General features: G+C 38.0%; 1 protein-coding gene across 1 annotated transcript in view; it reads right to left on the bottom strand.

Annotated features, from left to right (window-relative positions):
• MOV10L1 (Mov10 RISC complex RNA helicase like 1) overlaps positions 1 to 14,908 on the bottom strand; it is a gene marked incomplete at its 5' end in the record, with an annotated part of 32,927 nt that extends 18,019 nt beyond the window's left edge. The window contains 12 exons of the mRNA XM_009875804.1: positions 121 to 212; positions 575 to 645; positions 2,449 to 2,626; positions 4,090 to 4,201; positions 4,918 to 5,112; positions 5,848 to 6,043; positions 6,169 to 6,410; positions 7,286 to 7,426; positions 9,467 to 9,657; positions 11,095 to 11,207; positions 11,592 to 11,748; positions 14,724 to 14,908. Of these exons, the coding sequence (XP_009874106.1) occupies positions 121 to 212; positions 575 to 645; positions 2,449 to 2,626; positions 4,090 to 4,201; positions 4,918 to 5,112; positions 5,848 to 6,043; positions 6,169 to 6,410; positions 7,286 to 7,426; positions 9,467 to 9,657; positions 11,095 to 11,207; positions 11,592 to 11,748; positions 14,724 to 14,908 (1,873 nt within the window). The remainder of the gene's footprint in view (positions 1 to 120; positions 213 to 574; positions 646 to 2,448; positions 2,627 to 4,089; positions 4,202 to 4,917; positions 5,113 to 5,847; positions 6,044 to 6,168; positions 6,411 to 7,285; positions 7,427 to 9,466; positions 9,658 to 11,094; positions 11,208 to 11,591; positions 11,749 to 14,723) is intronic.
• Between the last annotated feature and the right edge of the window lie 903 nt (positions 14,909 to 15,811).

The following is a 15,811-nucleotide window of genomic DNA, read 5'->3' as shown; positions in this document are numbered from 1 at the left end:
AAGAGCGGAAAGAATTGGCAAGATCTTAATTATGTCCTTCTGTCTGTATTCACCAAAACAACCAACTGACTTTACATGAGGAATCATTAAAAGTAGCTTTTTGAAAACTTATAAAAATACCTGTTATGAACAAATTCCACATCCATGGGTTCCGAGTTGTAAGCTTGTTCAAAGTCTGCATTAAATTTAAGTATAACATCTTCATTACATATCTATTGCAAAGATAAAAAAGTCACTTTACTGATGAAGGTTTAGTACTTGAAACAGAAAGAAGCATCTCTGAAAGCAGTGAACTGCTCTATCACCTCCAAAAAAACCCTCAATTTACCTACTATCAATTTATTGTATATCCAGATTATGTTACAAGTGCAGGTAAAGAAATCTAGAAAGAACAGGGAAGCCCAGATCTTCAAAAAATACAGTAACAATACAAAGTCACCACTCAGAAAATGGATAAAACAAACCCAGCTTCCCAAAAGTCAGGTTAAACTAGTCTGTAACTCTCTGAATTGCCAGCTTCCCCTTTGAAATCTGTGGACCACAGTACTTTCAATGAGAGATACACCTTGCTTACCTCAATAATACAGGCAATGTACTCTATTATATGCTCAGAGTAGACTTGACTTTTCAGTATCACCTTATCACCTAATTGCAAACAAAAGGAAACATACTGTTACAAGGAACAGTAAAATTCTCACTGCAGCACTTAATTCCTTCCTTTTTTTGCATGGTTATACTAGGAATTGGCAGGATGCTAGATGTTAACTAGCTTCAGCAAAGTTGGTGACCCGCTTGCTGGATGAAGGTGAGGCTGGTAACCCAGTTGCTGGATGAAGGTCAGTCTGTGGATGTCATTTATCTTGACTCTAGTAAGGCATTCGACACAGTTGCACACAGCATTCTCCTAGAAAAATTAGCTGCTCTTGGCTCGGACGGACATACGCTTTGCTGGGTGAAAAACTGGTTGGATGGCCGAGTCCAGAGAGTTGTGGTCCAAGGAGTTAAATCCAGTTGGCAATCAGTCACGAGTGGTGTCCCCCAGGGCTCAGTACTGGGGCCACTCCTGTTTTACATCTTTATCAATGATTTGGACAAAGGGATGGAGTGCATCCTCACTAAGTTTGCAGATGACACCACACTGGGTCAAAGTGTCGATCTGCTTGAGGGTAGGGAGGCTCTACATAGGGACCTGGATAGGCTGGATCGCTGGGCCAAGGCCAACTCAATGAAATTCAGTAAGGCCAAATGCCAGGTCCTGCACTTCAGCCCCAGCAGCGCTACAGGCTTGGGGAGGAGTGGCTGGAGAGCTGCCAGGCAGAGAGGGACCTGGGGGTGTTGATGGACAGCCGGCTGAACATGAGCCAGCAGTGTGCCCAGGTGGCCAAGAAGGCCAATGGCATCCTGGCCTGGATCAGGAATAGCGTAGTGAGCAGGAGTAGGGAGGTGATCATGCCTCTCTACTCAGCTTTGGTGAGGCCTCACCTCGAGTGCTGTGTCCAGTTTTGGGCCTCTCACTACAAGAGGGACATCAAGGTGCTGGAGAAGGTACAGAGGTGGCTACCAAGCTGGTAAAGGGCTTCGAACACAAGTTGTATGAGGAAAGGCTGAGGGATCTGGGGCTGTTTAGCCTAGAGAAGAGGAGATTGAGGGGAGACCTCATTGCTCTCTACAACTGCCTGAAAGGAGGTTATAGAGAGGTGGTGGTTGTTCTCCCCAGTGGAGAGTGATGGGATGAGGGGAAATGGATTTAAATTGTGCCAGGGGAGGTTCAGGTTAGATATTAGGAAAAATTTCTATACTGAGAGCTGAGAGGTTTGTCAGCCATTGGAATAGGCTGCTCAGGGAGGTGGTTGAGTCACCGTCCCTGGAGGTGTTTAAGAGACGGGTGGATGTTTAGTAGATGGATAGGGCTGGGACAAAGGCTGGACTCGATGATCTTCAAGGTCTCTTCCAGCTGAAACTATTCTATGATTGTAGGCTCTATCTGTGAGTACCTTTTCTGAAATGCAACACGCAGCTGTATATTACATTTTAAAAGGAAACCACTATTGATGCCATCAGACACCTCCTGAAAACAGTATCTTGCATATTATATTATTTGAGACTCTGCATTCAATTTTAACTACTTTCCCAGCTTTTGCTATGCTTATTGTTCTTTGAGTTATTACTACATTGCACAGTTTCTCTTTGCTGAAAGCCTCACTAATTCTTGTACGTGAAAAATCCTTAAGTATTGGAACATGCATGAGAACAGACACAGGTGACACTGCTTCACAGCACCCACTGTAAGACTCACAGTAAGACACTAATAGTGAAGTTCACCTGCCTAGTAGCCTAGATTAACAACTCGGTGTTTGAATAAGTGAAACAAATGAATAAGCAATGGAGTTTGTACCGCACTGAAAATAGTGATCAAGATGCTGTTTGGCTTTATCTCACATTAATTACCGACAGTCAGGTGAGGTCTGCCCTCTTCCACTCCTGGAACTTCCAACACTAAGAATTTCCCATTCCTTTTCAAAGTAACCCCACTCATATTGAAGTCTTTCATCTCCATTTCTTCATGGATCTCTTCAAGCCACAAAAGAGTAGAAAAGTTTGCTTTATAATTATCTAGACTAAGATGCTGAAAAACAAAATAGGATACATTACTGTTGTTGCTTCTACACCAAGATACAGAATTCACTACTAACATACAGAACACCTCTTAAGATATACTGCACAGCAACTGGATTGCAAATTACTGGGCACCTAAATACATGTATCTGTACGCTAGCTAATATTTGAAACTCCCCCAGTAGTCAAGGCAGAATTATTACAGTCTCTGGAGCTCACCTTTAGTCGGTCAGCTAAAGAGTTAACTAAATCTCTCCCTACTACACTGGCAGCTTCAACATCTGAATTCAGGGGCAGTCTACAAACCCAATTCTATGCTCAGCAATCCCAGAAAGCGTAAAATCTAAGTAAATTCTAAGCAAAATCTAAGTAAAATCTAAGCAGCGACGAGATAAGAGTCATGTCAGTCTTGGCACCTGCTGCTGATGATATGAGTACAGCAAGCTGAAAGAACCTGAACTTTCTCCCTCAGAGCTCAATGCACCTCACTGAAGAGGTATCCTTCAACAGGACAAAGCTCTATGTAAATAATAACTGGCAGCACAGAATGCTTTGTGTTTGGTATCTTTCCACTCAAACAGAAGGCAAATGAGCAATGCTTTCTGGAGCAGACTTAAAACAGTCACTAGTACCAGACAGAATTTAAGATGTTGTTAAAAGTTATCATTAATGGCAGATTTTCAGTATAAAATTATTTCAAATGGTATAGAATTTTATCTTCTCTTTGAGAGAGAATCACTAACCGGGTCTCTTAACACTGTAACCTCAGATGTTGTCTGAGCTGTTTAGAAAACAGACAACATAATGTTTCAAAAATGTAAAAGGATAAGTATCACCTCCAGTTTTTAAGTCCTTAAAAATTCAGGGGAAAAAAGCAAGTTGTGGCAACAGAAATCAGAACAAGGTTATAGAGAAGGAATCTCTGTAATCTTGTTAGACTTCAGGCTTGGCTGGTTTCCTCCCGTTTTGATTTTTTTGGTACATATACTGAAATTGCTATAACAAGCTATAGTGAATTAAATTTGAGGATTTTCAAAAAGTCTTGAACAATGGGAAAAGAATCCTCTGTTATTGCAATAACTGAAGAACTTCTGCTTTCATTTGCTATGAAACAATTGCTGAACTACTGTTCTGACACCCTAAAACCCCTTTTGAATGATGTCTAAAAATTGAGAGCGAAGAGGAGTCTTTGTTCAGCTTCTGTAATAATCCCCCCTCGTTCCTAGTATACTTTGACTTCCTTTTCAGTTTTTCATTTACCCTCCTGTGCTCTTTTAAGTTTGGATTCTGTGACATACTGAAGCCAATAAAGGTTACACAACACAGACTGAAGTCTTACGTTTACTTGGTAACATTACATTACGTCAACTTCATTTACTCTAAGGGCTACAATTTTTTTGCTAAATTAAGGCCTGCTTGAACAAATCCACTCACATACAATATGTTTTGTTATATAAACCTACACTTGCATACCTCTGCCAGGACAGGCTGAAAGGCCAGTATGTCCAGCTTCTGCTCCACACATTTTCTTAACTCATCTGGTATGGTATAATGTGGGAGAAAGCTCGGCAACTTCCGGTTACTTCTAAAAAAAAACCAAACAAACAACCCAACCAAAAATGTATTACATCATTCATCTTTCTCAAATTATATATGTGAAAAACAGTTAATTAACATGCCACATCATCAAGGCTATGAAAACAAAACACACATACACATATCAGACCAAATGATTCCTTCAGAGTGACAACTGACAAGTTTGCTACAGTGGCAAGAAAGATGTAAGAGTTCCATTTAAAGATTATTTGGAAACACCTGGTGCCTGCTTTTTCAGTTCAGGGATATTTTTATAACTAAGCAAATACTGTAAGTATCTTTCACAAATAAATTTCCATTACAAAGTTCTGAAAGATGAGCAGCGTTCATCAGATACAGATGTCAAAGTTGCTTAAGGGTTCTTAACTCTCTCAGAAAACTACTTCTGATTTTCCAACTTTTTTCTTAATAGCACAACTGTTAATTGTAGGTTACTATGCAACCGTGTTTATCTTGTTTGTCCTCACATTACATAGCAGAAAGAGGTCCTGTCTGACAAATCTACAAAGAAATCAAGCGGTTCATTACTAAAACCACCTCTTCCTTTAGTAACATCCACAATTACCTTGTCTGCAACATACATATATAAACATGTACAGACTGTCCCAGTTTCACATTTTCTTTGCAGCATTACAGAATACACATATCAATAAAAAACAGAGCAGCATTAGATAAGTGTTATTTTTTTTCTCTCATTCACAGTACCTTCTGTATTTAGGGGCAACCACTGTTGTCTTCCTTGGCTGAGATTCTGGAATAATTTGAGGCTTTCTTGGAGAAAACGCTTCCACAGGTGCTATTAGTAATTCCTTGTCATTTATTACAGTGGCTTCGATATATCGTCCAACAGTAAAATCAGAAAAACCAAGCAACAGAAGTTCTTTGCTGTGCCCAGGATTTCTTCAAGTAAGCAGAAGTTATGTTCTTAAAACCATTGTGTTCACACTTTATTTTACCCAGCCGTATTTTTTACACTAAAATTGTACATTTTTATTTCAGTAACGTATGAGAACTGCTAACTTGAATGCTACTTGAACTCTGAAAGAGGTCACACAGAGCCACTTCTTACTCTTAACTATATCCATGAAATGTTTTGTACAGCAAAGTAGTTTTGTATTTCAAGGGTCTTCTAAGATCTGCAAACCGCTTCCTCTATAAACTACACCTTCAAGAAAGTAACACAGGACAGGGAAGCTTATGACAGAGGAATGAAGCAACATGAATATGATGTCAGGGTACTGAGACTGGAAGACACGTATCAGACATAACACAAAAATTTCCAGGAAATCTACATTAGCTGCAGGATTCACGTAGCAATGTATTTCCCAAAAAGACTATAACCAGCTGTAGGCATTATCTTCACAATATTTTGCTTTTTTTCAGACAAGTTATCTACTCCCACTATAGTTGTTCTTTACTACTATCATTTTCTTCTGACAAAAATCAGAATTAAACATTAAAATGCTAACTACTTTCAAAGTCTAGTACAGGTTTCCACATTATTTGCTATTATGTACTGGTTTAATTCATCCTACACCAGGAAGAGAATTGTGTCTGGAATAAAGGAACTATTAAGTCAATTTTTATGACTTGTTTCCATTTTATCAGTCAGAATCAATGTAAAGAAATACTTACACAGCTGTGCATATGATCACTATGAATGTTTTTCCACCTGGTGGTATGACAATTTCTCTATTAATATTGACACGTTTTATTAGTTGTTCCACATCTTCTCTTTGCTCATTTTCTCCATTATGTAGATTTTCATCTTCCACCAAAGAGAAGTTTTCCTTTGTCCTTGATAAATTTGTATCCCGAGAATCAATTCCTTCTGTTGTAAACAGATTATAATAAATCACAATTGCTACTGACAGCATAGGCAAGTCTTCTCAAGCCAACCTACAGGTCCTCTGAGGAGTTAACACTCAGCATTCAAATGTTAACATTTCACTGTACCTGAAGCAACTCCATTCTTCGTAATGGATGTATTATGGAATGACTCATATGTTGTTCCTCCACTTTCGTACCATGAATTATCTGCAGCTTTTGAGAGGTTTTCTTGATTTATTGGCAAAGACGACAGGTACGCTTCTGGACTGTTCTCACATTTTTGAGGAATCTGAAAACTGAATTGTTTTTCTTTCACCCATCCAGCTAACCTGCAGCTGATGAAGGACCGTGGTACACTCCCTTTATTCCTAGAAGTAGTTATGTAATTAATTACATAATTAAATTCATAGCTAATGTTATTGAGAAGCTTAATTCTACCCAAGGTCAAATACAACTGTCTATAGCACGTTAGCTCACCATTATTCCATAACTGCTACCAGAAAGAAATTGCACTGCTGCTTCTAACTGACGAGGACTAGAACCTCTGTGAAATGTTAAGTATTTCTAGGTCGTATCAACTACCATACGAAGCATACAGAAATATTGTGTATTAAAAAACCCCTTAAAATTTATCATTGGCTAACTAACTCTTAGGAAAGAGCATATGGCAACGAATAGAAAGTATTCAGATGTGACTCATTTAAGCCTCTAGGGCCACGTGTGGAAAAAACACACCAATCAAAAACAAGAGAAAACCACCAAAACATAAACCCCTCAGTGATACACCAACATAGCTCTTCAGCATCCAAGTTAAAAATAAACAAAGAAACCAACCCCACAAGAACAACTGGAAAAAAATGTGGCCAGCTTTTAATACATGAGTATGCAACAGTCCTCTCATTCTAAGATCTTAAAGACAACACCATATCTGCAGTTTAAACTAAACAAAGAAGTAAAAACATTTACTTTAATCCTCATTGCAAAAAGGATTCTATTAGGACTGAAAAGACATAGGATCGGGGAGTCTCAAAGCACTATCTGCAAGACAGACATTCAATAAAAAGACTATCCTAAAAATATCCAATTCAATGTGAAATTCCCTGCAGTTCCATAGTATTTGGGGGTTACTTGAAGACCATGAACCACAAGGTTCAACTATGAGAAGCTTCTGAATGAAAAAGACAGCTTACAGACTATGGAGTGATGGAAAGAAAGAAAGCTTAGAACAATCAGAAAGGCTTACTCTATCCAAACGATCATTCTTTTAGATTCTCCCTGCTTCAGAATTCCAAAATCAGTCGTTTTTGATACTTCCAACCCTCCTTTGTCTCTCATTAAGACTTCAATAGGCTCATCCAGACTGACTTCATTAGAATGGGTTTGTCTGTAAAAAGAATTTTAGCTAGCAATTTTGAAACACAAATAGACTCAATAAATATCTTTGCTTCAGCACAGATTTAAGAGTTGCTGTACCACAGCATAGCTACAGTATTTAGGAAGAAGCAGGTGAGAGGGTTCACCCTTTCTCAGCTGCTTCTAATTTCTAAGGCATAGATTACCTTTACTAATTAAAGCAGCAAATTAAAAACAACAAACCTTTTGTCAGCAGTACCATAAACCAGCATAAAACTTTGGACACAAGACTATGATTAAGAAGCTAGCTAGTCTTTGCTGAAGAGCTGAATCAAATGGTGACTGAAGCTGTTATGGATCTCTTTGGGAGCTGATACAAGACACAATAAAGAGCAGCTCCGTAGTAAGAGTCCTTATTAGCACTGGAGCTTAAGAGATAAAATGACTAGACCAGAAAAGCTTCAACATGTAGCCCAAGCACTTATATCTTCTGCTTACTGCTGTAATCTGAGTGTAACAAACCCAAGAATAAAAAAAACCACCTGAAAACAAAAAAACACACTTAAAAACTACTATCTCACACAGTATTGATGACAATCAGTGACCAGAGCTCCAATATCTCAGTGACAGCTACCTGTAGAAACCATTTAAAAACTTGTTTCTATTTTACAATTAAGAAACTATTCAGTTAGACAATGCGGCATGAAAATAACTTGGAAATATTTTAATAATCTTGTCAATATTTATGCACCCTAAGTATTCCTTACTTTTCCAACACAATAAAAGTAGAAAATGACTGCAGCTGCTCTTTATCAGCTACAGCATTTATTAGCAGAGTCCATTAGATGTCTCCTATTGCAGCTAAAGCTGCCTCTATTTTTGATATGGTAGGAAATACAGCTGATTTCTCGGTTTTAGTGTAAGGCCTACCTACGTAACAGGGCTTTAGTAATAATTTTCTGTATAAAATCCATCATCAAAAATAGGTCCAGGTGAAAAAAACAAAGAAAGAAGTTGTACTGTTGTGATATAAACACTTCAAGCTTCAAAAAGGTACAATTTAAATCTTTTATATCTGTTATCTCCAGTGAAAACAGCTTATTCCACTCTTCATTGTTCCTTTGAAGATGTATGTGCCACCCTTAAGCTATATTTCCTAGAGCTCAAACAAGGCAAGTTCTCCCAAAGATTACTTTTGAGAGGTAGCCAAATGTCCTTTTTGCTCTCCTTTGCACTTTCCAATTGGTCAACAGCTTATTTCTGGTGTGCAGAATCAGGCTCATAATCCTGGCAAGGACTTAAGAGGGACAGATTTTACAGGTATATATACATTCTGGCTGCATTTGTGTTTTTCACAGGACCAACACTTAAAACATACAACTCAAACTCCAAATCTTCACTGCAAAACTGCTACTTGCTAGTTGCTGCCCATTCTACATATGTGTAGTTGATTATTTCACAAAATTTGATGCTTTTCTGTAATGAGTATCATCTACTTTTTCCAGCCTTATCTGCCATCTGCTCAGATTGTCCTCACACCAAATATACCATCTGAAGTGCCTGCAGAACATCTCAGTTTGATATTTGCAAGCTCAACAAATCTCTATGATTCAAATCACTAAACTACTCTATTTAGGACAGGTATCTGAAGGATCACTACAACTTAAGGAAAATGAGTTTAAGAAATATCCATTTTTCATCAGTTCTGCTGAGAATGGTTTTCAAACATTTAAGTCCTCAGTAGAAGAGGATAGATTAAACAAGGTAAGAGCATGAACTTGACATTTTTTCTGAAAAAAAAAAAAAAGAAGAAAAGGCACAAAATTTTTCCTTGCCTAGCAATATGCCTGAGCTCATCTGCTGTCAGTTCTGTTTTTCTAGTAAGAACAGATGTCCCCACTTTCTGGAAAGAAAGAAAAAGCAATGGCTAAGTCATACTACGCTTTGATCTTCCCAATGATCTATCATGCCTTCTAGTTACCTATTGAAGAATTTAAACAAAATTTAAGCTGCGTAATTACAATTCACCTTTAGTTATTAAGTGAAAAAAGAATGAAAGAATGAATATTACCCATCCTGGCTGACTGGCACCAAGCAGAGAGCTCTCCAAATATAACACGACTGGTTGCTCTCCACCACAATTGTGTTCACTAGATCATGTCTACAAGGTGAATAGCCATCAGGAAGTTTCAGTGAATCCAAAGTAAAAAATATGCTTTCATCTACTGTACCACTTCTTCCGCAGATGCCGGAAATGCGAACCTGTAACAATTTGTTATTCAATGTTACTCATCATATCACAGAACCATAGAACAACAGAATCATAGAATAGCTTCAGCTGGAAGAGACCTTGAAGATCTTTGAGTCCAGCCTTTGACCCAGCCCTATCAACCCACTAAACGATTCCCCCCAATGCAACATCCACCCGTCTCTTAAACACCTCCAGGGACGGTGACTCAACCACCTCCCTGGGCAGCCTGTTCCAATGGCCCACAACCTTCTCAGTATAGAAATTCTTCCTAATATTTAACCTGAACCTCCCCTGGTGCAATTTAAATCCATTTCCCCTCATCTTATCACTCTCCACTGGGGAGAATAGACCAACCACCGTCTCTCAACAACCTCCCTTCAGGCAGTTGTAGAGAGCGATGAGGTCTCCTCTCAATCTCCTCTTCTCTAGGCTGAACAGCCCCAGATCCCTCAGCCTTTCCTCATACAACTTGTGTTCTAAGCCCTGATTTGAGTTGGAAGGGATCTTAAAGACCATCTAGCCCAACCTCCTTGCCATGGGCAGGGACACCTTCCAATTGCTGGGCAAGCTGTTCCACTGCCTCACCACCCTCTCATGAAAAATTTCTTCCTAATACCTAATCTAAATCTACCCTGCTCCAGTTTAAAACTATTACTCCTCTGCTTACACTAACACGGATACTACCGTTGCAGAGATTTTTTTCTTGCAACAGTCGTTCTAGTTTTAACAGAGCTGCATTCTGAAGTTTCAGTTATTCACTGGAGGTAAGCACACAGCTCTGACCTGGAATCATTGTGCCTGTCTTCAGATTTTGAAGCATGAAGAAACAACTACTTCAGACAAACACTGAGTTCCACTTAAGTGCATACTACAACATGTACATTTGACTTAATCGTGATAGCTGTCTTATAATTTACCAACTAATTCATACTTTAATACTAGGAGTCAGAAGAAAAGATTTTTTTTCCTATGCTTGATATACAAATACTATTCAATATATATAGTTAAGGAAAATACAAAAAACCATCAACCTAATATATGTATTCCCAGAGGGAACAAATATTTTCATTAGAGGGTTAACAGTTGTTTTTAAGCCAAAAGACTTGGATAACTTAAACATATTAAATTCCACAGTCATCACTACTGAAAAAAGTTTGGAAATTCACCCATCCTCATTACAACCATTGTAATTAAAAAACAGTAAGCATCCAAATCATCAATTGATAGCCCATAAATAAGTTAGTTACTCTTCCTGTTCTAACCAAGATATGTATGCTTTTTCAAAAAGCTTTGTTATTTTACAAATAAAATGGGTGGGTTAGTATATTTTATCTTTTACATAAAGATATGTTAATAGAAGATCTACCAATATTAGCAACTTAAAAACACCTTCAAAACCCCATGTCTCACAAGATTCCTCTTGCCAAAGCAAAATGCAGAACATTTACCTTGTCTACTTGCTTATACCTCAAAGGATTTACACCAACTGCTTCGCTGTTATTTGTTAGTGGGTTAATGAAGTATTTTGCTTGCACCCAGTCACCTTCATAAGGTTGGAAGCCTACATAAACCAGAACATTTTTAAGCTTAATTGCTGATGATATTTGCATTACTCCTATACAGAACTAGTTTAACTTAAATACAATGACCAACCAGAAAAATGAGTAATTAAGATCCACTGAGTGCAAATTTCTCTTTGCAGTTCTTCTCCCAGTAGGTTATGACAAACTACATAAGAGATGCTAGTGGAAAATACACTTGCTTACCTGTAACTTATACTTACACGACTGTGTGCAAGTATGCTCACTGAAAACAAGCAAGTAGCCTTCTTCACCCAAATACCTATGTTTCACTCCATACACTCTATTAGAATATACTTGGGATGTTGACTGCAAGTTTATCAGAAAAATATCAAGGAAGCGCAAACAAGAAAGCCTCTACATACCTTCACAGACGTCTTCCATTGCAAAAAAAGTATTCATATCGATATAGCCACCATCCTTAGAGACAGAGGTAATCGTGCCAATTAATATTTTCATGTTTAGTTCAGAAGCATCATAAGTTGAACTGAAGTCTTCCCATGTATTCTGAATGGCATCTACCTAGGAACACAAGACCCCCCAATATTAAACCAGCTGATATTTAGAATTATGTGTTAAACATATATTCCTACAATAAATATCAGTATTTCAACTGCTTATAGAAGTCAAGTTTCTCATTAGATAATTTTATTCTCATCCATAGCGGTTTATTTTTGTACAGAAAAACCATGAGTACTAAACAATATGTAAACTTCTCTTTTAAGAAGTCTGCTGTATGCTGCAACATTGACAACTACAATAATTACATGTTGATTTGTCAAATGTTGCTTTAGGTCTACTTAAGAATTTTCTTCATATTGAAAGAGGAACACTCCAGCAATCTCATTGTACACAAGTGGACCTAGAACATGACTAATTCAGAAAGCAAAAAAGTATGTTTTCAAGATGCTATGCATAAACACTATATGCATTTCAGGCTGCCCCTCACTTGTTCTATATCAATAAAAAAAAACCCAAAGAGCTGCTTCTTATAGGCTTCATATCACCACCTCAAATGTACGTTTACTTGCTTAGGCAGCACTGTGCAGAACACAAGTTACAAATGATCGATGCATACCAACCATTTTTCCCCACAGCTATGCTGAGACAAGGATACATCATCACTGTGCTTAGTTACTAGAACCCCTAGAACCAAGAGTTCTCTCCCTTTCTACCAAAGGGCCACCACTATCATGAGTTCAGGAGTCTCCAACTCTGGAGTCCAAATACTTGTTCTTCACAGCTTCCTTGCTCTCTACAAGGACTGTCGGGGCCAGTAACAATGCCAATGCCACTGGACACAAGCACTTATTAGTGTAAAACAGGAACTGCTGACTTCAGATGGTACTTAGAGAAACTACACTGTGCAATAAAGCAGCAGGAAAGGAGGTATCAAATTCATCTTTTGAGAGGTTTATGAGGATAAAGATGTAGGAAACCAGGAAGAAAGTAATTCTATTAAAAAAAAAAAAAAAAGAGAGACATAAGGATATCTTATAAGATGCTAGGTTTTTGATAGCACTAGAGATGGCAATATTTTCCTTCTATATTTCATTTTAAATCACAAAATGAAACGCTCTCCCCACTATTAATAATTCTTCAGTTGTATTTAATCAATGAAATTGCATTAGTTTCAAAGTTAAATGAATTGGCTAATAAAAACTCCCCTCAAAATTTCGTGTGTAACTGGAGATCATTTTAGAACTTAATGTTGCTCTCTTATATAGTTCTAATCTTTAATATGAAACATATTATTTATTTCAGCCTTCAGGAATTTTTCTTGTTGCTATTTTGTGTTAAAGGAATGACAGAACAGAGAAAAATAGAAGCATGCAACATTTTAAAACTTCCTGAAATAATGCCTAATCAAACCCAGATTAAAAAAAACAACACCCAGATGATTATTAACTGACATCTCAGAAACAGTTTTCATGAAATGATGTTCTGTGATTAGTTATTACCAGGCCAGCAACAGAGCTTGAAAAGGTCTGTACAAGTAACTACCTCATTTCCTCAAGTCTACAGATTTCACAAACATATAAAAATGAACCTAAGACCCCAAACGTTAAACAGAGAAAATGCAAATCAAGTTAAGTCATCCACCATTTTTATTTTCTGTCTGCTCCTACTTGAGGAGCCACATTTCTAGTCAATTTTATCAGACACAGTACAATTACTGCCAATTCAGGTATTAGAAGAAGGAAAAAAAAATTCTCTGCATTTATTTTAAGACTAAATCCTGCCTCTAGGCAGGAGCTTGTCATGGGCAATTCATTATTTCAGCCAGAAAAGTTGTCTTCGCCATTAGTGTGGTGTACATCTCATGGATTATTATCATGTTTAGGATGGTGCACAGAAGAAAAGCATGATGAATCAGGAACACTATATGCCATTCAATGCAGGATTTTGACCTCTTTTCCCTAATTTATGTATCATTTGTGAATTTAACATAATAATGACAAATTCTTCAATCTGATAATTACACTTCTAAAATCTGCATATCAGAACTTTACTAATAAGATTACTAGATAGATTATAATGCTTTGGCTAATTGTTACCTTCCAGTTACCTGAAATAGGATTCCTGAAGCCACTTTGTTTACTGATTACACTGCTTATAGATGGCACAAACTGATAAGATGCTTAAGTATAAAAACATCCATTTACTAGAAAACTCAAGTTAACTTTTAAACTAGTTACACTGCGATTTCCTCTGTACAAGCAACTTAAACTTTAACTCAGACTTCTGGTCAGGGTGAGTCTGTTAGAGAGCTACGCTAGTCTAGTGCTGTACTTAAAGCATAATGCAGCTAAGCCAAACAGACACAAGCCAAGAAGAGGGGTTCTGTATCACAGTTCTCAACAACTTCTGCACTGCTGTCAATCCTTAAAGCAACAGTCATAGGGACATAATATTGAGATGGAGAAGGGCCACTTAACTCAGCCTCTCAAACAGATTATCACAGGCACCTGAAAACTGAGACAATATGATTAAAAAGTTATAGTAGTTTAAAGTTGTGACAATATAAGCGAAGCGTTAAGCAAGGCTACTGAAGTCTCCACTTTTATAACCCTTCGCTGATCATTGTTTTACAACCAGAAGTTTTAAAAATTACGTTGTTACTCACTTCTGTACAAAAAGAACAGATTTGCAGGCTCTGCTTTTATTTTCTCATCATTTCATATAACAACAAAAGTTAAAACACAGAAATTTGAACTAGGTATGATTAACCAAATTCTGATGCAGTTAACCTATAGTTACATAATCACTACATCTGGACTCATATTCAGAGAATCAGTATTAAAGGAACAATATTTTGAAGGAGATGGAATAAAATAATAATAATTTAAAAAAAATCTAACTAATCCCCACTAGGCAAAGGGCTGGCAACTTTCCTATTTTGTAGAATTCAGGAGGCTATAATATAGTAACTTCCAAAAGAAGGTCTCAAGGGATTTACAGAGAAAGTGAGACTATTATTTATCTTCATCTCTTACCCTCATGGCCTTCAAGCCACCTGATGTTTTATCCTCTTCAACAATGGCAGTAACCTCCTGTCCAACAGTCAGTGATATATTTTTTGTAACAGCATCCCTTGTGAAGGTTATCATGTCATCTATCATTCCATAACCATGGCAAAGTCTTGTCACTACTCCTTGTATGGTTTTTAACTCTTCATCACCTGCATCCAGAGGAAACATCTTGACATATAAACAAGCCACTTATTTACAGAACAATAACACAAGTAAGGAATGTTACTGAACATGCCACCCTTTCTAACAAAAATAATTCCCTTGTTGAATTAAAAATCCCAACAGTTGCCAACTAATTAATTTCACATTTAAGCAAATATGAAAAAAGCACTTTTTCTTGCATAAAACAAAGGTACTAAAACCATTTTAAATGCACACGGTTTCAGAGCCACGGAAAATCAAAGCCCAAGAAAGATCACAGAATGCACTCCAGCAGGTCCACGTGTTTTTTGTGTTGAAGGTTCCAGAGCTGGACACAGCACTCCAGGTGGGGTCTCACCAGAGCAGAGGGGCAGAATCACCTCTCTTGCTCTGCTGGCCACGCTGCTTTTGATGCAGCCCAGGATGCAACTGACATTCTGGGCTGTGAGCGTGCATTGTTGGCTCATTTCCAGCTCTTTGTCCACCAGCACCCTCAAGTCCTCTTCCTCAGGGCTGCTCTCTAGCACCTCACTCCCCTGCCTGTATTGATAAATGAGGATTGCCTCGACACAGGTGCACTTGGCTTTGTTGAACCTCATGAGGTTCTCATGGGTCCCCTTCTCCAGCTTGTCCAGGTCCCTCTGGCACACTGACCTCACCACTCAGCTTGGTGTCATCCGCAAACTTGCTGAGGGTGCATTCAATCCCACTATCTACACCATTGATGATGATATTAAACAACACTGATCCCAGGACCCTGGAGAGACATCACCTGTCGCTTATCTCCATCTGGACATTGGGCTATTGACCACTACCCTCTGAATGCAGTTATCCAGCCAACTCCTTTTCCATGGAGCGGTCCACCTATCAAATCTGTATCTGTCCAACTTAGAGCGAAAGATGTTGTGGGA

This window comes from Apaloderma vittatum, unplaced genomic scaffold (assembly GCF_000703405.1).
Source record: "Apaloderma vittatum isolate BGI_N311 unplaced genomic scaffold, ASM70340v1 scaffold429, whole genome shotgun sequence".
In the NCBI taxonomy this organism is placed as follows: domain Eukaryota; kingdom Metazoa; phylum Chordata; class Aves; order Trogoniformes; family Trogonidae; genus Apaloderma; species Apaloderma vittatum.
The sequence above is the reverse complement of the archived record's forward strand: the minus strand, read 5'-3'. Positions and strand labels throughout refer to the sequence as shown.